The sequence below is a fragment of the Berkeleyomyces rouxiae genome, assembly GCF_048999995.1.
Source record: "Berkeleyomyces rouxiae strain 22BRR77 chromosome Unknown BrBRR77_ptg000004l, whole genome shotgun sequence".
Lineage (NCBI taxonomy): Eukaryota > Fungi > Ascomycota > Sordariomycetes > Microascales > Ceratocystidaceae > Berkeleyomyces > Berkeleyomyces rouxiae.
The window spans coordinates 2,732,301-2,759,912 of NW_027396494.1; the positions used below are offsets into that span (position 1 = coordinate 2,732,301).

The 27,612-nt window shown below is 49.5% G+C and overlaps 5 protein-coding genes across 5 annotated transcripts; 3 read left to right on the forward strand and 2 right to left on the reverse strand.

Annotated features, from left to right (window-relative positions):
- Positions 1–1,973: 1,973 nt before the first annotated feature.
- BROUX77_005012 (uncharacterized protein) lies at positions 1,974–2,519 on the reverse strand (the record flags this gene model as incomplete). Its single annotated transcript, XM_073749839.1, has 1 exon — positions 1,974–2,519. One exon carries the CDS (start codon positions 2,517–2,519, stop codon positions 1,974–1,976), a length of 546 nt encoding a protein of 181 aa, XP_073605469.1.
- Positions 2,520–3,386: 867 nt separating this feature from the next.
- On the forward strand, positions 3,387–5,504 carry BROUX77_005013 (uncharacterized protein; the record flags this gene model as incomplete). Its single annotated transcript, XM_073749840.1, has 1 exon — positions 3,387–5,504. The coding sequence occupies one exon, from the start codon at positions 3,387–3,389 to the stop codon at positions 5,502–5,504; it is 2,118 nt and encodes a 705-aa protein (XP_073605470.1).
- Positions 5,505–5,767: 263 nt separating this feature from the next.
- On the forward strand, positions 5,768–6,187 carry BROUX77_005014 (uncharacterized protein; the record flags this gene model as incomplete). Its single annotated transcript, XM_073749841.1, has 1 exon — positions 5,768–6,187. The coding sequence occupies one exon, from the start codon at positions 5,768–5,770 to the stop codon at positions 6,185–6,187; it is 420 nt and encodes a 139-aa protein (XP_073605471.1).
- A 2,441-nt stretch (positions 6,188–8,628) lies between these two features.
- On the reverse strand, positions 8,629–16,264 carry BROUX77_005015 (uncharacterized protein; the record flags this gene model as incomplete). Its single annotated transcript, XM_073749842.1, has 9 exons — positions 8,629–9,474; positions 9,540–10,162; positions 10,218–14,960; positions 15,023–15,263; positions 15,331–15,533; positions 15,595–15,660; positions 15,717–15,804; positions 15,869–15,925; positions 16,040–16,264. The coding sequence occupies 9 exons, from the start codon at positions 16,262–16,264 to the stop codon at positions 8,629–8,631; spliced, it is 7,092 nt and encodes a 2,363-aa protein (XP_073605472.1).
- A 7,874-nt stretch (positions 16,265–24,138) lies between these two features.
- Positions 24,139–26,306, forward strand: BROUX77_005016 (uncharacterized protein; the record flags this gene model as incomplete). The annotated part of the gene is made up of 6 exons (XM_073749843.1): positions 24,139–24,419; positions 24,489–24,622; positions 24,690–24,813; positions 24,873–25,079; positions 25,149–25,505; positions 25,568–26,306. The coding sequence occupies 6 exons, from the start codon at positions 24,139–24,141 to the stop codon at positions 26,304–26,306; spliced, it is 1,842 nt and encodes a 613-aa protein (XP_073605473.1).
- Positions 26,307–27,612: the final 1,306 nt, after the last annotated feature.

The following is a 27,612-nucleotide window of genomic DNA, read 5'->3' on the forward strand; positions in this document are numbered from 1 at the left end:
ATGTGGGAGAGAGAGAGAAAGAAAGGAAGAGAGAAACCAAGCCTCGCCTTTCTCAGTTCATGTCGTCTAAAGTGGGTCCTGGCTTTAACTTCTTCTGGCTCTTGGGTCAACTGTTATTTTGACCTCGGAACTTGGCCACAACTCTCTTAGTTCTTGTCTTTTGTTTGATTTCTTGCCCTTAACCGTGCATGTTCTTTGGTCCAGAGGATGTCTTGTTCTTGGAACTACGCCACAACTCTGTCAGATCTTGTCATTTGGTCTGGCTTTTTTTTGCCTTTGTCTTCCCTCTTTTGGGAGCATGTCCTCATGACTCCGTTGTCTTTTGTCTTATGACAACCCTTGGCTGCCGTTCTGATCGTTGCTTTTATCAACATTCTTATACTCTCTCATTCTGGTAGACTCAACTACTCGTAGGACTATAGACTCAAGAAAATGCCATTCATGATGGCGAAGCTTCTTCAACGGCCTCGATAGATTGCATCCTAGATGTCACCATCTGCCGAGGAGTGCTCTCAAGGTCCGAGGAACTCAGTCGGGCTGTTTCTTTGCCTGTGATCTTTTCCGCCTAGTGTGTGTTAATGCTTAATATTTCGTAGTACCGTTGCAACACTTCACATACGACCATAGCTTGTAGAAAGCACGGGATCCCGTCCGCTCTCCCTTAGTTAACCTACAAAGCGCTGGACTAGTACTACGGTGGGTGACCACGTGGGAATCCCCAGTGTTGTATGTTTTGCCTTTTTTGCTCCACTGGATTTCATGGTTACACAAAACCCATCATCTCGGCAGCAAATAGGCTGCGGGCTATGTTTGAGGGTTGCACGAACGAGAGACGGAATGCAGTAATTTGCTTTCTTCGTAGTCTTTAGGAGCTTGCCCGCAAATCTTTGGATCCATGGCCTCGGTACTGCCCTGAACGTCCACCGGTGACCTTGTTCTTTTGGCTGGTTGCAGGCTCGGCACCCGCGTGGACGATTGTGTTCCTACCGGTCATGGACTTTGTCGAAGCCGCCGTCTCTGGTTCTGGCAGTCAGAATATGGCTTAGCTCAATCCTGATGAGGCTATGGTAACAGGAGATATGGAAGGGAGACTCTGCGGGGACACTAGTTCCGAGTGGGCGGCATCCTTTTTGCTCTTGCCACCAGTCTCCATAGTCGAGACGTGAACGGTCCCTTGTCCATCTCCGTGCTCCGGCTAGGCTGGCCGGAGAGGTACCTCCAAGGGTTGTAAGAGGTAAGTTTGAGATTTTAGGCTTGACTTGGCTTGACTTGACTATATTTATCATCTACACAAATCACCAAGATCACACGACACCAGATTGGTTACCAGACGGAAATTTAAAGTCCTCTGCTTGGCACACCCATAGTTTCTGTGTGTTGGGGATGGTGCACCGTCCCCAAGCCCCGAAGAACCAGTGATCCACACTCTTCTATGAGCAAGGTTGCAAGAAGGGAGTTTGAATTGAATTTATGGATTTACGTCTACCTGCTGTTATTGCGCAGCAATACGACTGTATATTCCGGACGGAAGCAGTAGGATGATGTCATCTTTTAGGCAACTCCCGGGTGGTGAGCAATTGCAAGTTCGCGTAGACTTCAAGCATCTCCTATGACTTTTGAGGGACCGGCGTAGAAGTCAGGGGGACTCTCTGTCCAGCGCAGCCAGAGGGCAAGCGTGCGGGGTTCCAGGGTTGGTTACCTGGTCTTTTTGGTTTGCAACAAACCGCGTGAAGTCTAGTCTAAAAGGTCACCGGCTCTCGGCACGGAGGATTGTCCCCGGCGGATTACGCGTAGCTTTGTCCTTTTGCGGGCTTGACCGTTGCTGCAACTTTTGTAATTTTTCTCCTCTTGTAGCCGGCGCAAGGGAACAGGACTCCGCAAGCTCCCCTCCTTTTGGAACCCTCGAGTTGACAGAAATGTTGAAGGAGCATAGGGCTTCTGACGACTGTTGATGGGTTGTTGTTGGATTTTTCTCATACCTTCTTCGTTTTCGGTTTCATGGACCGAGCCGTGTTGGTGTTGCCACCATGAGTGTTGTTGGGCGCATCATTCCTGCCTCTGGCTCTGGCCCTCATCCTGGTATCGTTTCTTCTCTCAGGGCATACGGCGGAGTGATGCCCTACGACATTGCAGTTCCAGCATCCCGTCCGTGGTCGTTTGGCTCCGGCTGGTCTGTTGCCCCTTGTGGTCGGTCTGGGAACAGGAGGACGCTTGAAGGACGCCATGTTCGCCTCGGCGCGAAGAGTGCTGTACGCGTCGTCGTAGTCCTTGATGGGTCGGATGAGAGTTTCCAGGCTCTCGTAATGCTTTCCGACAGCCGACATCACGTAGGCGATCTTGCTTCTTTCCTCAAGATCAAGACCTGTTACCTGAGCTCTGGCCATCAGATCGTCATAGCGGTCCAGCAGCTCACCCAGTGTTTCACCTGGTGAAATTTCAAAGTCGCATAGTTGCCGTAGGACTTGGGCAGCGAGATCTTGAATGGTGACAACTGTCTGGCGACGCAACACACTCATCATTTCTGTGAACGATTCACAGTTATGGGAATATTCCTATAACACCTGCTAACGCATCATTAGCCAACGCGAGCTTTAGAAACAAGATCGGGTCTTCCATGTCAAGAAAACCTTTCCAATGAATTCTCTTCCTGTTGAGTTCGGTTCCCCCTCGTCTGAGACTTCCACCACAACCACGGCGATAAAGGAACTTGTTGGCACCATCCTAGAGGAAGGCGGACTCCGGTACTGGCATTCGGGAACTGAAAATCGCGTCACGCCACCGGTATATTCTTACACCTCACCGGTTCTAACTGGCTTGAATGGCAGCAGGAACTGGTGAAGGTCCTGACCGCGGAAGGCCTTATACTTGTTGTCTTCCAAGAGGAGTACGACTACTTACCATCTGAAGCTGAGAGCATAAAGACCACGCGAATTATGTTGACGGGTCTTAACGGAGAACTCGCCAGCACGGTCAATTGGTGCCAAGATCCGAAGGCAGCGTTTGAAACTCTCCGGAAATACTCTGTTCAATTCATGCATTAACAGGAGCGCGAGGCCATCCAGGCCATCAGCTTTCCCGTTTACACCGGGAACATCAGCGAGACCTGGACACAGCTGAAGAGGCACCGGAATCTGCTGCTCGAGTTCGACAAGAAGGAAGGGCACATGTTCGCCAGAGACCACGACCTGCCGGAGAGGCTAGAACCGGTCCTCCCGTTCCCGCTCAGGGACGAACTACGTTTCGGGATGAGGTTCGGGAACGACACTTCGCTCATCGTAGGAAAGATGATACAAGCCGAGGAGAGAAGCGACCTCACGATGGTGCCGAGGGCCAACAGGGCCAGTTCGCCAGTCCCGAGGTCTAGAAACGGGAATCAACGACGCAGAATGATCTGCTACCTCTGCCGGCAGCTGGGCCATATGCGAGCCGACTGCCCGCTTCTCCCCCAGTTCAACGAACTTCAGCAACGGTCCAGTGAGTCGTTCCCCAGCCCCATGATCGTTGATAGCGGTGCCACACATCACATGGGCAAGACGTCAACAAACTTTCGACAGGAGACCTACCAGGCGCAGGGAGGAACGGTCCTGACCGCAACCAGTGAGGCTGAGAGAGTGGGGCTGGGAGAGATAGAGGTAGTAGATAGCAAGAAAAATAAGTTGCTTGCCAAGGAGGCTTTACACGTACCAAAACTCCAAGATGATCTGTTGTCGGTGTCCAAGCTATGCGACCAGGGATTGACCGGCAAGGTGGATGCGAATAAATTCACATTCCAAGACGACTTGGGACAGACTGTCCTGCAGGCTGAGCGGAAGAACGATCTTTGCGTTGTGCAACCTCCAAAAGTCACAATGACGGCACGACCAGACGCCACGAAGGCTTACACGACCAGGGCAGAAGTAGAAGAAGAAGGGGAGAAGATGACCAGCAATTCCCCAGATACAGATGACTCAGAGGAACATACGTACGAGATTGAGGAAGTCGCCCCTCACGACCACGGCTTTTCGCACGGAAAGTTCGCCCACCTGGCCGCCGGCTCCATTAAAAAGGCTTGCGGGCTTGCTGGTGTCCATCCTCCTGCGGCGGTTACGAAGTGCAGGGCGTGTTCACAGACGAAAATGACGAAGAAGATGCCTAAGCAGACTACTAACAAACCCTCCCGAGTGTTGGAACTGATATACGTCGATGTTGCGGGAAAGTTTGGCTCACCGGCACTTGATAAATCGGTCTATTCCCTCGTGATAGTGGACGCGTACTCAAACATGTGTTGGGTTTTCGGACTACGCACGCGAAACGGAGCACCGCAAGTGTTGCGTGATTGGCGAGCAGAGGCTGAGCAACGATGCGGCCAGAGACTGGGAGCGGTGAGAACGGACAACGCCCCGGAACTGGTCCAGTTATCCACGCAATGGCAGAAGACCGACGGTGTCGTTAAACAGCTGACAGTCCCTTACAGTTCCTGGCAAAACGGCAAGGTTGAGCGATTTCACTGCAGCCTAGAAGAGGGTAGCCGAGCGCTCCTGGAGTCCTCTCGGCTTCCTACCTGCTTTTGGCTTCTTGCTATGGAAGCAACCTGTGAGTTGCTCAACATGAAGAGTTGCGACATGGAGACGGGGAAGAGTAGGTGCCAAGTCTTTTGCGGTACGAATCCAACCATCGAGCACTTGCACCCATGGGGCTGCGAAGCCTACACATACATCAGCGCTGAGTCCTTGCCTGCTCGAACTCGGAAAGACAGCCACATGGACACAGGGCGAAAGGCTATTTTCGTCGGCCACTGCAAAGATACGACCAAGATGTGGCGCTTCTGGGCCCCGGATCTTCAGAAGGTGATCCCCGCAACGATTGTTGACTGGTATGACGAGATGCCCGGCGGGGCAGCAGGGATTGATCTTAATATCCCCACAGGCATCCCCATAATATACAACAACCGCCCGAATAGGAGACCAGTCGGTCGTCCTAGAAAGGTCATGGGAGCCGGGGGAGCCGGCCACACGACGAAGACAACGGGAACGCAGATGCCAACCCAGGCTGACGACCGATCGATGATTGACCCTGACGATGAAGTTGAAACAACCCCAGAGACTGTGCGTCCTCAAGAAGCCGATGTGATGGATGTCTCCTTTGCCACCCAGCCCCGTGATGAGGACTTAGAGATGGAGATGCCGACATGTGATGAACCAGTCGATCTGCCCGCGGAGATAGATCCAGACACCGGAATACAGCTTATCCCGATGCGGAGACCACAAGACGCGACACCAGAAGATCTGACTACGAACGATGAGGAGGGCATTGAAGGGGTAGTCATGTCAACAGAGACGGCCTTGAGGATGCAAGAGCAAGCAAGGAACTATGAGGGCAAGCGTCACATGCAAGAAGAATCGACCAGAGCGAAACAAATCACGAAGAAGGCCCGAGTCATGCTTGCCGGAACCGACCAACCAGGGCCGTTAGAGTACGTTCCGATTCCGAAGACGTACAGAGAAGTCATGGACGACCCAGATTAGGGGGAGATGTGGTCTCAATCGGCCAATGCAGAACTCACGGCTATTATTGCTAACGGAACCTGAGAGGCAATACCATTCGAGAAGGGCATGAATCTGCTGATGACCAAGTGGGTATTTGCCACGAGACACAACCTGGACGGAACACTGAAGAAACTGAAAAGCCGCCTCACTGTTAGAGGCTTTGCTCAGTAATATGGCGTGGACGTCACACACACACATACGCTGCGACCGCCAGCTCAGTGTCCTTGCGATTGTTTATAGCGATGGTTGCAACTCTCGACCTTAACTGTGACCAAATTGATGTCAACAACGCGTTCACCGAGTCAGAACTCAAAGAGGACATATATCTACAGATCCCCAAAGGTCTCACCAATGTTCCCAAAGGCCACGTCTTGAAGCTGAAAAAGAGTCTGTATGGCCTCAAGCAGGCAGCTCGCGATTGGTACGAGACACTCTCGCAGTACCTGATAGCATTGGGCTTTTCGTGCATCGAGACAGATCCGTGCCAGTTCCGCCATCAAGAAAGAGGCATCTACATTCTGTTATATGTGGATGATATGCCGTGTGCCTCCAAAAACCGCTCCCAGATTGAATGGTTTAAGTCCAAGATGAAGGAGCGATTCGGCATCAAAGATCTGGGCCCAGTGAAAGTTATTCTGGGGGTCAAAGTCACCCGGGACTGAGCCAACCGACGGCTATGGCTCTCACCAGAGCATCACGTCAATGAGGTCGTACACGAAATTGGTTTTGTCTCTGATCGAAAGCGCACGACAACAGCGCCGGTGGCTAATGAGGCCGAACTGCTATCACCACGCATACAGCATGAACCACAGGCAGACATCGACCGTTACCAGCACTTTGTGGGCTGCCTCCAATACCTTGCGCAGCAAACTCGACCGGACATAGCATACGCTGTAAACAAGCTATGTCAACACCTGATCGACTCAGAGGTGAGACATGAAAAGGCTCTTCACCATCTCATCCGGTATCTGAGAAGCACGAAGCGATACTCTATTTGCTTCAGATCAAGCGATGCTCTCATGGAATATTCCGATGCCAACTTTGCCTCTAAAGAAGAGCAGCGAGCATCAACACTGGCCTACGTGTTCAAACTCTTTGGGGGGTGTCTGAGCTGGAAGAGTCAACTACAGAAGTCCGTCAGCACCTCAACTACCGAGGCGGAGTACACAGCGCTGTCCCACTGCGCAAAGGAGTCACTGCACCTGACAAGGCTGATTCGGGACATGTGGGATGGCTACGGCTTGAGAAACTTATGGAAAGGAGTCATCACCACGACATCCCCTGACATCATAACCGAGCTGAGATGTGACAATGAGGGCGCGGTCGCACTGGCCCAGGCTAGGGCGGGCTGGGCCGTGTCAAACATATCGACGTACATCATGTCAGAAAAAGAGTGCCTCCTTACATAAATGAGTGCGCACATGACTGGACATACGAGGAGTATATAAGGGACACCAGGAGGACGCCCAAAACCTAGAACAGAGGGAGGAGAATAGATCATCGATTCACACACATCACCACAGCCTATGGAATCTGTTGAAATAGGATAAGATCAACGTGAGACACATTGGAACAAAAGATATGGTGGCCGATGGATTGATAAAGCCCTTGGGAAAAACTAAACGTGTTGAGTTTGTGGTGATGCTGGGAATGGGACTGGATGGTGAGTTCTGGGGAAGTGTTGAAATATAGGTCTACCTACTGTTATTGCGCAGCAATGCGACGGACGCGTTAGGGTTAGGGTACGACATGGGCTATATATATACAGCTAAGCTGTTAGTTACCATCAACAGGGGACATGGTCTAGTGGTATGACGGATCCTTAGCATGTTTGAAGCTGTTGCCTCCAAAAAGCTTGGATCAGGTCCGGGGTTCGATTCCCCGTGTCTCCAAATCTTTTGTTCCCTTTTATGTTTTCTGGCTTAGTCATCACATGCACATTGCTTAGTCATTCATATAAAAGAACCCCAGGTCCAATGAGGCTGCGGCCTCAGCGCAACAAACTCTTCTCCCATCTCTTTGTGAATTGGTACGAATCTGCTCAATGGGTACTATGGGCGCGTTCAGTGAAGGCAGAGGAGATTCCCGTTTTAAAGATAACGATGATCGTGGAGTCTCATTAGCGGCGGGTCAAGCACGACTATCTCCACAAATTCAAACGGCCCCGAATCGACCAGGTTGATTGGGTTCTCGTTTCCCGCTCAATCCCCGACACCGTGAAACGAATGAACGCGATGCTGTCAAGAGATTCCCGCATGGGAATTGCTCACTGGCGCAAAGAGTTCAAGAGTGAGTGGGATAAGCCCGTGGATGACAAACTTAGCAACGATCTCATCATTGATCACCACACCAACCCTGCGACTTGGACCCGCGGTTGTTGATATTTTCTTCACCGTCGGTTCTTGATTTGCACACATATTCTGAACTGTTTTGAGCTGATTGGGGGTAGGGTTTTGTTCTTTGACATTCTTAAACGGCATCGAATGACTTCTTCATGGACAAACCAGCACCTCGTCATAACGCAGGTCTTTCGACGTGAAAACACTGCTCCCGTTATTACTGTCGATGACGGTCCGCGTCAAGATTCCGATGATGAGGCGAGTTTGCTGATTAGAGCGCAGGATGGCGAATATGAAATTCTTGAACCAGAAGAAGTATGAGGGGAGCTTCTTGCTGCCGTGCGAGAGCAAATAAATTATGGGAATGCTCGGGTTGTGGACGCAATTAGGCGTGTAACTTGGTCACGTTCAATGAAGTCAAATCAAATCAAATCGCTCCATTGGTACAGAAGAAGAAAGAAAAAGACAAACTCCGAAAACACCATCGCTAAATAGTTAGTTACAGAAAAGAAAACAAACCCACGAATCTAATAAAACGACAAAGAACTAGCAACTATAAAAAACACCAATGCAACCCGGTTCTGTTGGTCCTCTAGGCATCTTAGCCCCGACTTATAGTATCCCTCCGTAAATAGCCGCCTCTGAAATCTAAACCCTCTCTCTAACTATCACAAACAAATCCCAGGCTTTCTTCTATTCAGCCTCTTTTAAATGTCAATAAGTACCCGCCGCCGTATGTAGTATGTCCTCGCCATAAATATCAATCACCGAGATGATGCCGCTTGAAGGCTCTGCCATCTTCTCACCACGTTTTGCGCTAGCGCCGCCAGTGTCACGTCTCCGATAATTTCAAACACCAGAATCTCCACGCCTGTGTTGTCTTTTACCCATTTGCGCAGCCAAAACCCGCTGAACGAGTCCAGGCCGTAGGCCAACATGGACCGCTCAACGTCAATGCTGCCAGGGGCCATTTCTAGTCGCTCGGCGAGTGCGTCGGCGATAGCCTGTTGCACGCTCTCCACGCTCGTAAGGTTTAGTCGTGGCTTTTTTGATGTCTCTTCTGCCTTGTCGTCTGTGTCGTCCTCGTTGTTTGCCGGAATATCAACTAGTGCAAGGTGGTTGTAGATGGCCGTGTTAAGCCAGTAAGGGTCTGCGGTTTTCATCTGACGCTGCAAGCCACCCGTTCCGAGTCCAAAGGCCATGTGTGCTGGAAGTCTCATACCTGCTGCCACAGCCATACCAACACACCGTAGAAAGTCAGCGTGGCGGATTCCAAAGAATCCACTTGCTTTGAGGGCTTCCATAACAGCCGGATTGCGTGAAATCATGCCTGGACCCATGATAGGACCAAAGCCTAGTGATGTGGCACATATGCCATGGGTACGCAGCGCTGATGCAAAGGCATCTTGCCACGTATTGGCGGCGGCATAGTTGGCTTGACCACGGTTGCCAATCACACCGGCAGCGCTGGAGAGAAAGACGAACCACGGGAGCGATTTCAATGGTGTATTGGCTGGCGTAAAGGCTGCAACCAAGTTCTTTGTGCCTTGGACTTTGGGCTTCATGACAGTATCCCACTGCTCTTGTGTCATTGAATCGAAGACACAGTCCTATGGTGAAGCATATCGTTAGTTTAGGCTGATAATAAGGAGAAAAAAGATCAAGGGATTCTTACTTGTAGGACACCTGCACACTGGATGACACCCTTGACACCACCACCGAGTTGCATCAGAGTTGAAGCCACCGTTACCACATGCCCGATATTGGTCAGATCCACAGCCAGAAGTTGTACCACGGCGCCGAGGGCCTCCAACTCCATGACGAGTTTCTTATCTTCGACTGAAGTCCCCGCGGAGCGAGATAGGAAGGCCAACTTCTTGGCACCGTTTTGCACGAGCATTCGACCGATGCTGCCCGCCAAACCCCTAGGCGATCCCGCGACGATATAAAAGCTATCCTTGACAAGTCGAGTTGGCAGAGTAGGCATCTCAATCTTCGGTGTCAAAGTGACATTGTGATCAGGCTCAAAAGATGCAACGACCATGCCGTGGTTTGGATGAACTTCACGAAGGCGGATAGCGTCTGTCACTGAGGACACTGCGTGTATGGGGCCGGGGTAGCTGAGTGCTAACTGACCAGAACACGAAAGAACTTGGATGATGTCAATTACTTGCGATAATAAAATGACTTCTTCCTTAAGGAGTTGTTTAATGTCCCATTCGTAGTAGATAGCACCGCGGGGTTTAGAAAAAGTAGGGCTGCTGGAATCGTAATCGATAACTTGGAAGAGATGGCGGCCTGAATAAAAAGGTTAGTATTATGCCTAGGGGTAGTCAAGAAAGCGTTCACTTACATTTGATGGAAGCTGGACATTGGTATCCTGGGGAGATGAAGGCGACGTCGAAACGTTGCTTGAACGAAGATCGTTCCAGCCCAGACTCTGATGCTGCAACACACTCCCAGGGAACACCGGCTTGTATCACCATGTCGGCTTTATCCGAAGATTCAACGAGGCAAAAGACGTTATAACCAAAAGCAGAAGCCACTTGAACACATGCTTGTCCATGAACCGATGCTGCGCCCACAACCAATACTCTCTTACCAACTGCTGGTCTGTGACCACACAGGAAAGATCGAGCATCAAATGATTCAAGAGCGTCCATTAGCGGGCGCGAGTCGACCAGTGCAGCTATAGCAGAAATATAAGCTGATAGGCTAAAGTAGCCAAACTGTTTGGGGAGAGGTCGCACCAGGAGTGGGTTTGTTAGAACGTGAGATGAAAGTGGCTGGGGGAGCATCAGACCAACGACAGCAGAGCCATTCTCGAATCCAGACTTGGAAGTCGACGAGAGCGACGGAGCGAAACCAAAGAAGTCACATCCAAGAGATGGGAAAGACAGAGAAGAAGCCCGGCTTTTTAGCTGCATGACATCGCCAGAAGAGACAAGCGTTGCAGACCGTCGGAAGATGACTTCGCCTGGGCCGGGGAATGCCAGGGGGGCCTGCACCCAGTGAAGACTATCGGCTTCACCTGTCATCTTGCGGCACTTTAGCATTGTCTGCTCTAAAGGGTCGGCGCTGTAAAATCTAGCTTTGGTAGACTCTACTAGAGAGGGGTCAATTATAGCATTGACGTCTCGTCGAAGCTGGAGCCGGGGAACAAACAACACCGTGTCCCGCTCTTCAAACTCTACATCTCCAGATCTAGCAGAACCAAAGACTTGTATCACCGCGTCTCTTACAGACGAGGACACACATATATCGGCCAATTTTGCCTCTCCGGACAGCTTGAGAACACCAAGAGGGATAAGCGAACCTTCGGAGATCAGCGTTCTGACCAATCCGGTAACTTGGGCACCGAACATGCAGTTCCCAAGCACAGGCTGTGTGACGAAGAAAATACCGGCAGAATGTCTTTTGAGATTCCGGATTTCTGAAATATCGTCCGAGCTTTCCCATCTTGAAAGGTCACGAGCTAAGTGGCACAGAGAAATGACCTGGTGGCCTGCAATATCGAGTGGATCCTCCATTGGCATCACAATAGACTTGACTGTGATATCTTGGTCAACGAGGAGAGAACGGATGTTGGTGGCCATGGTAACAACGTCGTGGGGGCGGTCCTGTGGAATAAGTATGGCGACTGGCTTGCTCATAGTGGCAGCGTCCTGAGATGTTCTAAGCATGGTAAAGGCATCTCCAAAGCACGAAACAGCAGTGGCCCGAGAAAAATCAACAGCAGGTTGCTCTATTTCCAAAGATGCTTTGATGTCGTCAAGAGACCCAGCAAGCAGCATCACACTATGAGACGAAAGATGAGATTGCAAGGCAGCAATGTCAAGACCATCGTGGTCATGAACGAAAATCAGATCGTAGTTTGAGGCAAGGGTAGACTCACCATCAAACATATCAACGATCTTGTGCGAAATATTGCTATGCTGGAGAAACTCTTCATCAACAGGCTGCGACATGTGGCTTTGGACTGTCAGCTTCAGACGCCGGCAAACTGCGGAAAGCTGCAGAAGGACATCGGGGCTCGTGGTCACAGACCATCCAATCTGCAGAGCGGATACAGAAGCCTTCTTGAACACCATGGATTCAAGAACATCGTGGAGGGAGTGGAGAGAGGAGGAATATTTGGAGGTAGAAATATCTTCCTTCCACACGATTTCGCTGGCCAAGTTTCTATGGGGCGCCAACCATCCTTCCGGGAGCTGTAGAGCGGCGAGTCTGATGCCACTGAGAACGACCTGTGGCGGATCAGCCACACTGAGAGTCATAACCACGTCTCCTCTAGACTCACGCATACCATGGCTAGTCAAATGACCAAATCCATAAAAGTGTGACCCGGCATTGCCGCCACGAAGAGATGCCGAAACAACAATCTTCTCGATACCGATAGGTACCATGGGCTGGCTTTCGGGACTGAACAGAGCGTGAAGCATACTGTCCAATGTCGCGGGGTGAATGATATGCTCAAACTCAAAAGCATGTGGCATTGTGGCTCTCGTGTCAGGGACTTTTAGAGTGGCGTAGGCGCAGCTGCCCTTCCGACTTATTTGGGTGATGTTGCGGAAGGTAGGGCCATACTGTAAGCCAATTGACTCTAAAGTCTCATACAGCTCGATAGTGCTACTGTCTTGTTTGCAGATCGAATAGCACTCGAGAAGGCGAGCGTTTTGCTTGGCCAGCAAGAGATCATGTTCTGGGCTGGCGGAGATTAGGGCGAGAGTGCCCGAGGCGTTGCGCTGAGGGGCGCCAAAGAAGGTCTGGGAGTATATGTCGAAGGCATAGGATGGGGTCTGTGAAGCATGATCAAGCTTCAGCGACAGAGTGCTCTCAAGACCTTGAGCATCTGCGGGGACTACCATCGCCTGGTGAATCACAAAGTCCATAATTTCAAAGGCGACAAAAGCGCCAGACTTTTCGGCAGCTAACTCAGAGGCTGCTTCAATCACCATTGCGATCATTCCAGCTGCGGGGTAAAGGATTGTACCCTGGACCTTGTGATCTTTTATCCAGGGATTTTCGGCAAGGCGATGGAATCCACGCCACTTCGATTCAAAAGGCGTAGAATCCATGCTGCGGGATCCAATCAAATCCCGACGGGGCCAAGTGCGGGTGAGGTGAGCCGTGGTGAGACGGGACTGAGACCAGTATGTTGTCTCGTGATTCCACGGGTATGATGGTAGGTCAACCAAGCAAGAGAGTTGACCTAGAGGAACGGTAGGAGACCGCAAAACCATCTTTGACATGTCCATGTCAATACCGTATGTCCACATCTCACCAAGCCGCTGAATGACAGCCAACTCCGATGGCTGCCTCATATTGAGCAGCGACAGGTATTTCGGCTGGCTTCTTTTCCCAGAAAAGTGCCCAGCGATGCTGTCCAACACCGGAGTCCGCATTCCACCGCCAGTTCCAACTTCAATAAAAATAGTTGGTCGGTTGGTAGAGGAAGGCTCGGTAAACGATGACACCATTGCTTCTAAACCAGCTTGGAACTGCACCTGGCGGGTGAGATTCATACCCCAGTATTGATTACTCAGAGGCTTCTTGTCAAGAGCACGACCAAGAAGCGATGAGTACATGATAGGGGCAGAAGCAACCCCAGCCGCCGAAAAAGAATCCTCATTTTGAGGGTGGATGTATAGACTTTGGACATAATCCACCTCAATTCTTCCCATGTCGGGAGAGTGGTAACCGCAGGGAATCTGCAGCACGCGATGAAATATTTTGCGTGCTGCGAGTTCCTTCGCAACGACAGCCATCTCAGAGCTGCGGCCAGAAATGGTAACTGACCGTGGGCTGTTGACACAGGCAACAACAACCCGGCTCCGATCTAGCTGGAGCTCTTCAAGCAAGGCACTGGCATCTCCCGCACTAAGACCGGCGGAGATCATGCCACCTTCGACATCTGGGTCTCTCACTAGGAGAAGGTGGACCCAAAGACCACGCAGAAACGCGCACGACCACGCAGATTGGCGGGTGATTTTTCTTGCTGCATATGCAGCGGCAATCTCACCGGAAGAGTGGCCAATTACACACTCAGCTTTGACACCAAACGACGTGAGAAGGTCAACACAGGCAACCTGGACCACTGTGGTCACCAGCTGCGCAATGTCAACATCGGCAATCTGACTACCCTCCTCCGCAGATTGCGCCAGCAAGTCCTCGATATCGTAGGACCACTGATACGTTCTCTTGATGAACGAATTTGCGGCAGCAACGCTCTCACGGTAAACCTGGAATGAAATCAGATTTTGGCCCATTTGAGCCCAAACACCACCCTGGCCAGCAAAGACAAACACAACTCTGGGAGCCAGTGAGCTTGATTTCACGAAGGCAGTGTCACTGACTTCGCGGAGTTGGGCCTGTAGATGCTGAAGAGACGAAGCCGCAACGGCAACACGCGTATCGAAGCGTGAGCGGCGGCAGCCAAGGGTGTAAGCCAAATTCTGGAAGTAGGAATCGGCAACGTTGGGTGCTCCTTCAATATGATTCAGGAGCTGGGCAAGCATCTTTTTGAGGCTAGATGCGCCGTGAGCGGAGAAGACAAAGGGCTGCGAGCGTTCCTGTGCAAGGGCAGGACAGAGAGAAAAAGGACCAGCACTATGGTCATTATGATTGAGATGTACCGCATCTGCAACCACGACATGTGCATTGGTGCCTCCAAAGCCAAACGAGTTGATACTCGCCTGGCGTCTGCGGTAACCTTGGGGCCACTCCATGACCTCAAGGGGGATCTTGAGTCCTAAGTCCTCCGCACTGATATCTTTGCGGGGATTTTCGAAGTTGATTATAGGGGGGATTTGCCCTCTTTCAACAGCCAGAACAGACTTGATAAAGCCGGCAACACCGGCAGCACCCTCTAAGTGGCCGATGTTGGTTTTCAGGGACCCGATTATTAGGGGCCCTTGTCCTGGGGACTGCTTCGATCGGATGCCAGCGGAAACTGCATACATTTCCGTGGCATCACCGACGATGGTGCCGGTACCGTGACACTCTACGTAGGCGGTGTCAGAATAGGAAAGATTACTCCGAGTATAGACGTCCCGGATGTTCATCTCCTGGGACGCGGCGTTTGGCAAAGTGATGCCTAAAAAGAGATGTTAGTTTTTAAAGTCTGTGGCATGATTATTGGTGGTGTGTAAAGCATACCTGATGTCCGGCCATCTTGGTTGGTGCCATGACCAACGACCTCTGCCCGAATCGGGTCGTTGTGTGCAATGGCATCATTCAGCCGCTTCAAAACGACGATGCCTGCACCCTCGCCGCGTCCGTATCCACTGGCTCGGGAATCGAAAGTGTAACACTTTCCGTCCGAGCTCAGGAAACCCATGGAAGACATGGGGATCATGGTATCGGGTATCAACATCATGTTAACACCACCGACTATGGCCTGCGGGGGGTTAGCAGACAGAGATATATTTAACGGAAGAGATTTCTTCCAAAACAAAATGACTCACCATGTCCGAAGAGCCGGATTTGAGCGACTGAATCGCGAGATCGATAGCCACTAAACTGCCACTGCAAGCCGTATCGATCGTGACACTTGGACCCTTGAGGTCGAAAAAGTACGAGATCCTGTTTGAGAGGATTGCTGTACCGTTTCCAGTGGCAGCCAGATCAGGCTGGCTGTCGATATCGCGCAGTGACACTGCCTCGTAGTCTGTCCTGGTGTTAGGGTTTTGGTCTTGGGAGACATAGCTTCGGAATAGACCGGCATTTACCTTTGACAAACGAAGCAATGAACACTGAGGTCATGGAACCCTTGACTTCTTCGAGAGTGAGTCCGGCTGTTTAATTTAGTTTCTGTTCAAGCTACATTGTCCTAAAATCTGCATTCTCTTACCACTCTCAAGGGCCTCGTATGTCACCTCCAGCAGCAATCTTTGCTGAGGGTCCATGGACCGTGCGGCGGCAGCCGGGACAGAGAAGAACTGTTCTGGTGTTAAATTTTGAGACTTTCAACTGGTGTTGTGGGACCTTCAAGGGATAACATACTGAAGCGTCAAAGCTCGCAGGATCCGAGCCGAGAAAGTGCGCGCCTTTTACAGGGATCTAGACGCCATGACAGCTGCCAGTCAGCCAAAGGATTCAATTAAGCAAGGTATAGCAACAAGACGCCAACTTTAAGTCAACATCAACACAGGAAAAAGCACGGGCAAAACCTACAGCGCCCTGTCGCTTTGAGTCGGGGTGGTAAAACCCCCGCGCATTGAACCGGTCGATAGGGCTCCAGCCGGATTCTTTGCGGCACAGCATTTCCCATAGCCGGCTGGGGGAAGTCGCACTTCCCGGCATCCTACAACCCATGCCGATAACCACGGCATTTTGTGGTTGTGTAGCCAGTGTTGGGGCCGGCTCTGGTAATAATGGTGGCGGTGGTATTTGTGACATTCTGCATTTGTGTTGTGGTAGAGAGAAAGGGAGAAAGAATAAAGTCTGGCGATGCAGAAGCGCCAGAGACTTAAGAAGATAGTTGTGGCTATCTAGGAAAGAGGCGATGGCAAAGAGCAGATGAATGCTTTGCAAGTGAAAAAGAAAAGATGAGAAGAAGAGAACACAAGAGAAAAGCTTGTGCGGCCTGTGTGCGTGTACGTGTGAGATTTATATGAAAAAGCAAACAAGATCAAAGAAGAAAAGTCCGCACTGCACGTTGTTTAGAGCGGCAGGTGGGCCACCAATGCAAGACCAGCGGTCAAGGTCGATTCTAGGCAGAAGTATCGCAAGAAAGGTTAGTACCCAGAGATTCGGCACGATTTGGACTGCCTGAAGGGCAACCACGCTCAGATTGGGAAACAGCTGGTGGGGGCATCGGGGCCTGGCCAGGCAGCTACGTTGTTGAGTCTGAAGAGTTTTCAACGCGGGCGGCAACCACGATGACTCTTCGCCCATTGTGTCAAACGGGTGCCAAAGGTATGTCGATAGACGTAAGGGTTACTAGGCAAACAGACAGCAGAAAGAGGCGCATTGATGGCCAGTTCTAGGTTTCCAGACTAGGCCAGAGGTAGTAGCTCTACTCACCGTGATGCCTGATATTGTGGGCAAAACTGCCTTCACTAAAAAAGCCAGTAGAACGGGGAAAGAATACTTGAGCCAGATGAAAGCAGCTCAGAGAGAAACAGCAGTAAACACCGAAAGCTAGGAGCCGTCAAATTGTAAATCGCAGAGAGCACCAGCCCAAGTTATAGACAGCAAGAAGAGCCAAATGCCCCCGTGTAAACGGGCAGGATACATGGCATATGAACAGAAATAAAATGAAGGATAAAGCGGTCTGTCAGCGATAGATTAATCACGGAAGGCGCGCGGTCCCGCTGGATTTTTTACCTTGTTTGCGCGTTCTTTCCTTGTTCTTTCTTCCTTAATGTGGAGCCACAAAGCACGACACACCATGAAGGCCAGGATAATGCGGCAGAACAGAGTGGCGGGAGACACACAAAGGAACCTTTTACCGTGGATGTGCGTGGCCCAATGCCACAGATGCGCCCGGTAGTACGTCACAGGGGAAAGCCTCGAGTCGAGGCGCCGGGAGGCCACCAGCCAGGCCAGCGCGGCCAAACTGAGGAGTGGCGGAATAGGGCAAGACAGCGGCAGGGTGACGCCAAGCGTGTGTCGATACAGCGCGCAAGGACGTGTAGCAGGGCAGGTTTGACGGAGGTGGGCGGAACGCAGTCATCAGTCGACCCGCGGCAAGCAAAGAGGCCCAGGCAGTGAGAGCTTGATTGGGGTTCAGGACAGAAGCCCAAAGCTACACGTGGCGTGCTATATGTTGGGCCGCAAGGGGCGGCTCATCAACTCTACCAGGAGGCCAAGAGTATCACACAAATCAACGGCCCGGAGTATGCCTAAAAGCAGCAATGGATATTTACTGCAATTATCGGCCCTGCCACTTCCACACCAACGCCCCGTGTTCAGATCTCGTATCCACCAGATCACATACTCCCTCTTCGTTGCCAAAATCCCCTTTGTTGGGTTTGCTGGGTTCTCATTCGGAGCTGAATGCTTAATATCTCTCCTGTTCTTCCTCTGTCTCTCCTTGGCAGGGTGGTCTGGTCGACTCGGAAGAAGACGCAAGGCATGATTCTGCTTCACTTTGAGTTTCCATAGCCTTGACTTGCTTCTTCAGTTGCTAGTGATGGCACGGGGGAGTGCATCTCCGAGCCGCTGTGTGGAAAATAAGAGACTCTGGAGGGAAATTCGTCCAGTGTGCCGCCCAAACAGGACGGAAATGGGACATAATGGCCGGCTCAGTAGACATCTGACAGCAAGGAGAAGCCAGAGCCGGAGACATACTGTCTCTTAGTTGCCTTGAGTATCCGTAGACATCCCTGGGCTGCCGTCTCTTCACTACCCTGAGCGTGCTTGGCTGTTCTGCTGTCTCTGTCCTGTCCCGGGTCTCACTTTGGTAGACATCTGCTACAGACAGTAACGGAGACCACCTTGTCCAAACTCCCGAGCTTCCTTTTTCTAACGTTTACGCAGATCAACTATTCCCGATATGATGCTCAGTTTGATGGACAAGATATCTGCTCCATGCAACCCTACTGATTTAACGCCATCTTGTGCTCTGCTCACCAAGCCCTGCTCACTTGCCTAATTGGTCCAAACTGGCACCAAACACAAGGAACCCTGAGCCACGGAATCTTCAATTAGACTCAACTACTATCCAAGATTTATACTAGGCCTCATGCAACTTCCCAAAATATGGTGAGTCATGGCGCGGCTTTCATGCTGACCTGCCAATATGTACGACTGGCATGATATAATATTGACAATAATCAATGATACATGTGCCGGAGTCCTCATGTTTTCTTTGACTAACTGCCCAATATCATTCTTTATTTTTCTCTTGCCCGCTTGCTTCTCACCTTCCATTGTGTGCACTGCTACCTTTGGCGCTGCTGTGTTTAAGTCGATTCCAACATATCTATCTATCCACTAACCCATCTATTTTATGGCCGATGCAATGTGGGTTATGTCTTTAGATCTCGCTCATCGTAACTTGTCGGAAAGTTTATTCCTCCCACGCATGCAGAATGGCGGAAAGGGGACGCCCATAGTACTGCTATCTGTAGCTGAGTAGATAGTTACGGGGCTCAGGGGGAGGCATACGGGTAGCAAGTTCGCAGTCCACACCGCCAATTGAGGCCCTACGACACTCAAAAGACAAGCACACATAATAACCCATTTCTTTCGCTGCCGCGCAACATAGACACAAACCAAGGAGCACAATGAACGGCACGAACAGCCCAGGAAAATGGCAAGACGAGACGAAAACGCTGTCTGTAAATAGTAAGATCAAGAGAATGAGGTAAGACATTGTATGGTTCGCGTTGCTCGCTTCCACTCAAGTGAAATTTAAAGAAAGGCGAGGAAGAGGATCGTGATCTCGTTACGGAACAGAGATACAAAGTCAGAGTTTATTTTTTTAAAGAAAAAAAGTCTGTTCAATCTCTCCCAGGGTTCTGGGTCTGAGCCTCAATTCATACATCTTACCACATTAACAACTAGCCATTATAATTGTTGCTAGATAAGAATTTTATCTCATTATCTTTGCGGAGCTGGGCTTGCGGCGGTATTGACAGAAAAGAAAAAGAAATGCCAGATACCCTACACCAACAACCAGGTCCGGTTCCGAGAGCAGAACATGAGAATAAAGATTGCCATGCGGTCAAGCTTTATTAGCAGTGTTTTCATTAGCGTTCAAGTTGATTTCGAGCTCTGTCATTGTTTTTTACAAATTGATCTTGTACTGAAGTTAGGTCGGCCCGCTGTGTGCGAGCGCTTTACAGGGGCTGACTTACATCTACAACCCTGCTGTCATGGATACCCTTACTAGTGGCCGCCGGCTAGCCAAAGATGAACGGATTTACATTACATTGCCGGCTCTGTCTTTTCTCCGTCCGTCCCGCCCTTCTTCAGTGCCATCGGCCGGCAGGGTGGCTGCATTTCTGCCATGCCCGGCGCCAAAGGGCTGCCAGGGCTTGAGTATTAATGCTTCTAGAAGAAAAAGGCCCTGCAACGGCCGTAGTAATTCAACCTCCACGGTTAGTGATGCATCATCAAATTACCATCGGACCCTGTGTTGTTGTGTCTCTATATGTCGGTAGTGTTTGCCAGGAGGCTGCTGTTTGCTATGCGTGTATATATGTACGCTCAACGCACGTAAGCCAAACTACGCGTTGGTGCATGTGCCAACACCTGCATACGCGCGTACAAACTCTTTTTTTCTCACTACGGTTCATCATCATTTGGCCACGGTTTCTCTTGACTATGCCAGTAAAAATAAGGCACATATTTTTGTACTGCAAAGATACATCTAAAGGGCAGGCGGCATCAAACCACATATATCCAGTCAGTGCATGTGTTGTACTGCAAGGATATATGCCCACCTACTGCCATTGTCATCGACACTCAATATTATCATATCGACACGCCATGGCCATCTTTTTCTCCGTGTTTCCCTTTTCCATCACACAAAGAACAACTCTCCACCAGCGTGGTCAGTATTGTTATAGCTACACCAGGCGTTGCCCATGCATAAGTCACATGCTCAATGATTGGAGCGGCTTGTAGAGCGGTTTCAAGACTCGTCTGAGCTCGTCCTTTAATTGCCGGTCAGCTCATTGTGATTTTGTCTTTCTCCAAAACCTTTGTTTTGTCTTATAAGCCTAGAGACAAAAAAGGGTTATTAACCCTATACAGTTTCAAGTCGAATAATCCTATTCCACAGTCATAATATTTCAATATGCGACATTTCCCATCAATTCTTACTTGAGACGCATCTTTAATACTCATAGTTTAGATGATCTGTCTAGGTTTAACAGCACTTGTTGGTAGAACTCCAACGGCCTTTGCATTGGTACTTGGATGTGCCTATACCCGTTAGCCAAGAAATGATCGCAAAATCACACTGATGTACTGGGACCAGCAAGGGACTTAGGGGGTCGAAAGATAGGTGGAAATAGAATTCCGAATGCCTGACTTTTCTTGCGACTTTAAAACTCTGCAGCTCCAACTCAATATCTTGTTGGCGGTGTTGTTGGCCTGGTGCTACACAAGACATGTCATCGCCCAATCAAGAAAGAATCGACAAGGCACTCAAAAGTGTGTTGTAGTCAAAACGCAAGAAAAAAGGCAGGAAAATACTTACATAATGAGTTTGAAAAGTGAGGGAGCCAAGAAGCGAGACAATGACCGACCAGCACAGCAATTCTTCATCAATCTTGTGCCTCTTCATCTCAACAATTTGTTTGTGTGACATGGTCCCACTTTTATTATCTCGCGTCCATTCCCAGTTCATGGGCTCCCATCAAGTAACCAGTTTCCTACAATACCATCTAGCCCGGGCTCTGTACATTTTGTGGGCTGAAGTTGCGCCCACTGGAGCATATAGAAGCAAAAAAAGCAAAAAAAAACTATTAGCCGTCTTCGGGGTTTCCTGCGGCATATCTAGAGGAAGATAAGCAGACCTGCTTCGCTCGGTTGCAGAAAACGACTCAGATGGAAGAGGACCCCGTAGTGTAGTTTATTTTTTGAAAGGCATTGCGCAGCCTTTCTGAATGAAACGAGCATCAAAAGTTGAAATTATAAAGACTAGTCCAAACGGCCTCCCACCTCGAGCGGTCAAAATAAGCCCCCTGAAAGACTTCACGCAAAGCACTAAACTGCCACGACCATGTCTTGTGCCATCTTTCGCTTTCGGTATCTGAGAATAATGGCAGCGAGACAAGGCTAAATGAAGCGAGGTATAATACGTCTCAATGGCATTAATAGCGCCATAAAATTCACCTAAAAATAGATTTCCTGGTAGAATCATGCACTCGCAGGCTTCGTACAACCTTCAAAATACGCCATGCAGACATCTAGTCTGGTACCCAGCCGAAATCCACCACGCTTACAAGGGCTTTTTCTGTCTGCTCGCTCCTCAGTCTGCCAAAGCACCTGTCAAAAAACGCCAACAGGCAAGGTGCAATAGATGAGCAGTGGTTTGGGTCGTTTATGGTTGTCCAAGATCTCGATGAGAGTAGTAGCAGGGAAGGGCCCATGTCAACTTGCACGTCTGAAGGTCTGACATGTGGTTTTCGTCGCCATCTACAAACTTCATCACCTCTTTGCCAGTATTTCTGTGCTATATCGAACAGCCTTCATAGGAGTGACTAGGGACCGAGAACTCATGAAAAAGCGCAAGAAGGACGGCCACTGGATGTTCCGTTCGGCAACTCTAACAACCGTCGCTTGGGCCTGCTTCTCTCTTGTTTCTGGTAGCTCACTCATCTTTGACCTGTTACTATTGAGTCTCGAGGCAACCCAACCACGCCTATATTCAGTCAAAGCATATCTAGTGCTGGGGGTTTATCCTAAAAGGCACCAACCAGCCCAGGAAAACAAGCCAAAAAGAAAGAGTCACTGAAAGACAACACACAAACAAATAACGCCAATATTGCTCAGCCTGTCTTAGAGTCGTCGTGCTGGGGTTCAGGGCTAAACAAGACACTTCGCGTTTTGTATAGCGCAACTGTTTCTTTGTATAGGTGCCGTTCAATCTGCTAGACAGGCCGTTACCCAATATAGCAGATGAACTCTTGGCCTCGCACAAGAATCACCCGAATCTGGATTAAAAGCGGTAGCTATGTTTTGATTGCAAGGTCACCCCGTGATCAAAAGTATGCTCTCTTCTTTTCTTCCGTCGATCGCGATATTACCCAAGATTCTGCTGCCTCAATATCTTGCCTCCGTTTTCTTTCCTCTATCCTTAATAGTCAGTTGACATTTCCCCGCAAGACTCTTCGACCTCATCACTTGTTACATGGGACAGCAACGCTCCACAGAAAACGCACGCACAAGAATACGAAGGTTCCCCAGCAGTGTCTTGTGCACGCCCCGACTCTCCATCCCATCTGCCTTGATAGTGCAGACGGAAGAAAGAAACCCCTAAGACCCGATCAAACAAGACCATTTTGTCCGTCTTCTGATATCAAGCCTTTGAGGACAGCACAGAACCTAGGGCTGTAATAGACAAAAAGGCACACAGCAGGTGATGGCAACACAATACTACAGTATACAGCATTGCTAGCGTCCCACCCAAAGTTCCAACACACTAGCCAGTGAGAACATCCCACCTGCGGAGTAGATAGACTGATGTGCCACCAGTAAGACCCACAGGGGATACATCCAAGTCCCCAAGCGAGAAGCACGCGCAAGCCAGCAGCAAAAGGCAGACAATCAAATAGGTGAGTCCATGTTTCTTATGCCTGCTTTGCATGCCCAGTTTGAGAAGTTGCTATTTTTCCTTTTTCCTACTCTTGTCGTCTGTCTCGATCTCCAGAGTCAGACTCAGGCACCCCTCCATTGAGCTAGTAATCTCAGCACAGAAGATTATAAGGCAGGGCAGCTGAGATATCAGGTGCTTGCTCTTTCGCTGGCCTTATTTATTTCTGTTCCTCTCCTGACGTGCTTTAGTGCCTGCTTGACAACAGCAGAGGGAAGCAAACTTATACTTTGGATGATATCCAGTCTTTGGTTGCTCTCTAAATATATCAGTGTCACTTGTGTCGCCAACCGGCCATCTTTTGTCTTCTCTTCTTCCTATCCTTCTTCTGCCCTCTCACACTTGTTCTGATCCGTCGCTTTCACCTTGTATATTTTGCCACCAGCCTCTCTTTGCCTATCATAAAGCCCTTGACCAACGTTGGCTAAAGCCCAGTGCTGTTAGATACACGACACATGCCGTCGTCATCCCAATCTCTCAGTCTATCACTACAAGCACCCGTGGGAAGCGGCCCTCCCTTGTTCTACGTCTGGTGTCCAGAAAGCCCGTCTTTGCCTCAAAAGGCACACACCATCGTCCAAGTCTCGCGGGCTAAATTTTACAGCCAGCTTCACAATCGCCAAACTCCGCCTAAGGCCTATGGCCATATTTTAACAAAGCAGTCACGAGCCCCAAGTCCGATTACATCATAAACTTGCCGTTTCCTTTTTTTCTGCGGAAAGAACCCTGTTGTCTAAGCATACTCATTCCCAAAGAGGCAACTGCCTTGTTGATAGAGCCGAACTCCTTCTTGCCTTGATAGTTGATGCTAAAAGGAGCTATTGCTTCGACTGTGATCTTGCCGGCCGCTCTTGCCTCGCTCAGAACCTCCTCCGAACTGAAAATATTTCTTCTCTATTTCCCCGCCTTTGAGTTTTCTTCTTCTTCCACTACGTTCTCTTCTATTTTTCCCATCCCACATCTAACAAACTGGCCCCCAAAGGCCAAGCCGCCACCCACAATGCCTGCACCATCAGCTCGTTTTTCGCTGCCGTATCCGAATCTTTCCTTTAGCGACTTTGCCATTCTCACCGAGCCGCCGGCTCTGGCAACCCCGTCGCCTCCAGGATCATCACCTCTCAGTGGCCAGAGCCTTGGCCCAGTCCCTGGCCCTGGTCCCGGCCCCGGCCCCGGTCTCGGTCCGATGCCGCGGGACCGACGGAGTAGAGCGACAACTGTTGATATTGTGCCGATACAAGGTCCTCAGTTGACCCGCGCACGGCAAACCGTCATCATGGTGGGGTGAGTTGAGATTTGGTGAGAACATGGACAGTAGGGTGGGCTCATACTGATCATTCTTTGGCGCTACAGGAGTCTATTAGGCCTCTTCTTTTCCAGTCTCGATGCGGGAATTGTTTCAACCTCGCTAGTCACAATATCGCGCGAGTTCAACGATTCAATCAGCACCCCGTGGATCATCCTAGCCTATCTTCTCACATACATGGGTGGGCAATTTCACTATCGCACTTTATCTTGGACCGTCAACATGCTAATTTGAGTGTCTATCACCAGGCTTCGCCGTTTGTATCTCTAGATTGAGTGATATTTACGGCCGACGCGACATTTTGCTCATCTCATGGGTCATATTTAACTGTTTCTCAATGGGCTGCGGTGCCAGCTCTAGTATGAAACAACTGTGAGCCCAACCCTCCCACTTTTCCAAACCCTGCGGAATGTCAACTAATATCCGCCCAGAATCATCTGCCGTGCCTTCCAGGGAATTGGCGGGTCAGGCTTGTATAGTCTAGCCCAAATAGCGGTTGTGGAAATGGGTCCTATTCGTACGCCCAGTCTTGTGGGAGCCATGGTTGGCATCACTCTCGCTATTGCCCTAGTACTGGGCCCGATTCTAGGCGGCCTTATCTCGTACTACGTCGGCTGGCGTTGGATTTTCAACATGAAGTGAGTTGCTGACACCTTGCCAGTTGATTATCAGTCAAGTTAACTAACAGTTTCGCCTTCACCATGTAGCATTCCGGCAGGCATGGCTGTAACTCTGCTACTTACGCTTTCCTGGCCTGTATCCATTCGGGAGATAGACTCTCCACTGAGTAGATATACCTGGACCTCGTTCACTAGCATCGACTTTGTGGGCAGTGGCACTCTTCTATGCTCTTTTTGTCTACTTATTCTCGCACTGCAACAAGCTGGCTCGGGAATCTCCCCATGGGACTCTCCCGGTATTGTTGCCGCTTTCACTTTTGCCTTTATGTGTGCTGTGATATTTGTGGCGTGGCAGGTTGTGCTTGGACGAGGCTATTTTTCACACATTGCGCCAGTCTTTCCCGTGCGGTTGTTCTTTCACAGAGTATTTATTTCATGCGTCAGGTAGGTATTATGTCCTTTCTTTTTTTTTTTGCATTCGAGTACCACGTACTAACTTCCTCTAGCGTTACCATGCTGTCTGGCTTCCCATACTTTGCCCTTACTGTGGCGATTCCTGAACGCTTTCAGGTCATCAATGGAGATAATCCTCTTCTTGCTGGTCTACACTTGATACCCTTGCTAGGGTCGTGTGCGGTTGGGTCTTTTCTAGCAGGAGCGCTTTCCAGCAAGCGTAACAATACGTCAATCACACTCATTGCATCTTCTTGTTTACAGCTGCTCGGTCTGGGTCTCATGACAACATTTTCTACGGCCGATGCAGACGTCAAGCCGCAATATGTATTCCAGGCAATCATCGGACTCGGTGTTGGCATGTGCTTTGGCGCATCTACCATTATCGCAGCATTACAAATCCGCAATGAAGATCTAGCCTCTGCCCAGGGCGCCGTAGCTCAAGCACGTGTACTCGGCGGATGCTTTGGGCTTATCATGCTCACAATAGTATCCTACAACACAAGTACAAACCATGCTCTTTCAAGTCTGGAGCTGGAGTCGTCGCCGGATATTCCCAGAGTATCCAAGGAAGCCTACGCTGAGACATTTGCAAAAGAGATACGAATAATGGCCTACGTCACCGTCGCCATGGTTCTCATATCCATGTTTGTGTGGGAGCGAAACCCCGTCGCCATGTCGGTCCTGGCAGAGCATCAGCACAAAGACATCCGAAACAGCACAGAGACAGCCACGGAAATGAGCGACATGGGAAGCATCCACTCCTACCGGTCGCGGCGGTTCAGACTATAGAAATACAGAGAAGGGGAGCCTGGAGTAAATGAGCAAGCCGGTATGAGCTAACGGTTGAAGGGGTTTGCTTTGGTGTCTGGTGTTTTTTTATCTTTTTTTTTATTTTTTCTTTTCCATCTTGTGGCGGCCGCGGGAAGCGTGATGAAAATGAGGTCTGATGGTGGGGGGGGTTATTTATTGCTTAGTGACAAGGTAATATGTTGAGTTCGAGTAGTAAAAACATCACGAAACGCTCCCGGCATGTCTGAGCACGCAAAAGCAACCCCCCTCGCGCTGTACATACATTTCCATTTGTTCTTTCCAGGGCTATTTTCAACAATGCCTTTTGTTTGAAATAAGCTGTCATTTCTTTTTCCCATCGTGGAATGACTAGTTACGACTCAATTCTTAGTTATCCCATTTGAGCAGTAGTTTGGCCCAGTAGACTTATACCAAAAGGGACTAGCCGCAGAAATCTCGATGATTTCATAAAAAAGAGACCAAAGGTCGTAAAGCATGACAACTACACAAGAAGAAAAGGAGGCAGTAACCAATTGATAGACGAAACAATGCAAGAAAAAGGTTGGGTTTTTTTCTTTTGCTAGAGTATATTTGGATTCTGTCAAGGCAGAAATAAGAACAAGGCTAAATCTCAGGGGGGAAAAAAAAGAGTCTATATGGTGTTTGGTAGGTTGAATGGGATGAAAAAAAAAAAAAAAAAAAGAAAAACCGGACATAAATGTCAAATGACCCAAAAAAAGTCGGCGTCACAAAGCCAAAATAAGTACGCTTCTCCTCCCTTTGAGAAAACAAACAAAAAAAAAAGCAAAACAAGCAAACGTAGTGTATAAGAAAGAAAGAAAACAAGATTCAAAATGGCTAGTATTGGCAGGCTTCGCAACAACAGGGAAAAAAAAACAAAAGAAAAGGAAAAAAAATGATGACGCAAAAAAAAGAATTGATAAGAAAATCAGAGTAGACACACGTCTGTTGTGTCTATAGTATGTAGCGCGAGAATGGCTGGCTGTAAAGAACAAGAATGATGAGACCCATGTAGTTGGGCAGAAAGAAAGAAAGAAAAGACAAACTTGGAGGGAAAGTGATGGTTGTGTGTAGATAGAGGAAAAGATGACAAGAAGGAGAAAAAGAAAAGAAAAAAACGCTATAAAAAAAGAGATAAAGGCCGTGGTATCAACGAAGAAAAAACAAGTGAAAAAAAGAAATGGCAGTTTAAAAGACGAATGGATGAAGAAAATGAGCAAGCTGGGGTGTCCTCTTGTCGGTAATGTCGCGGCAAGATCAAAGACAAAAATGGGGAAGAGAACCC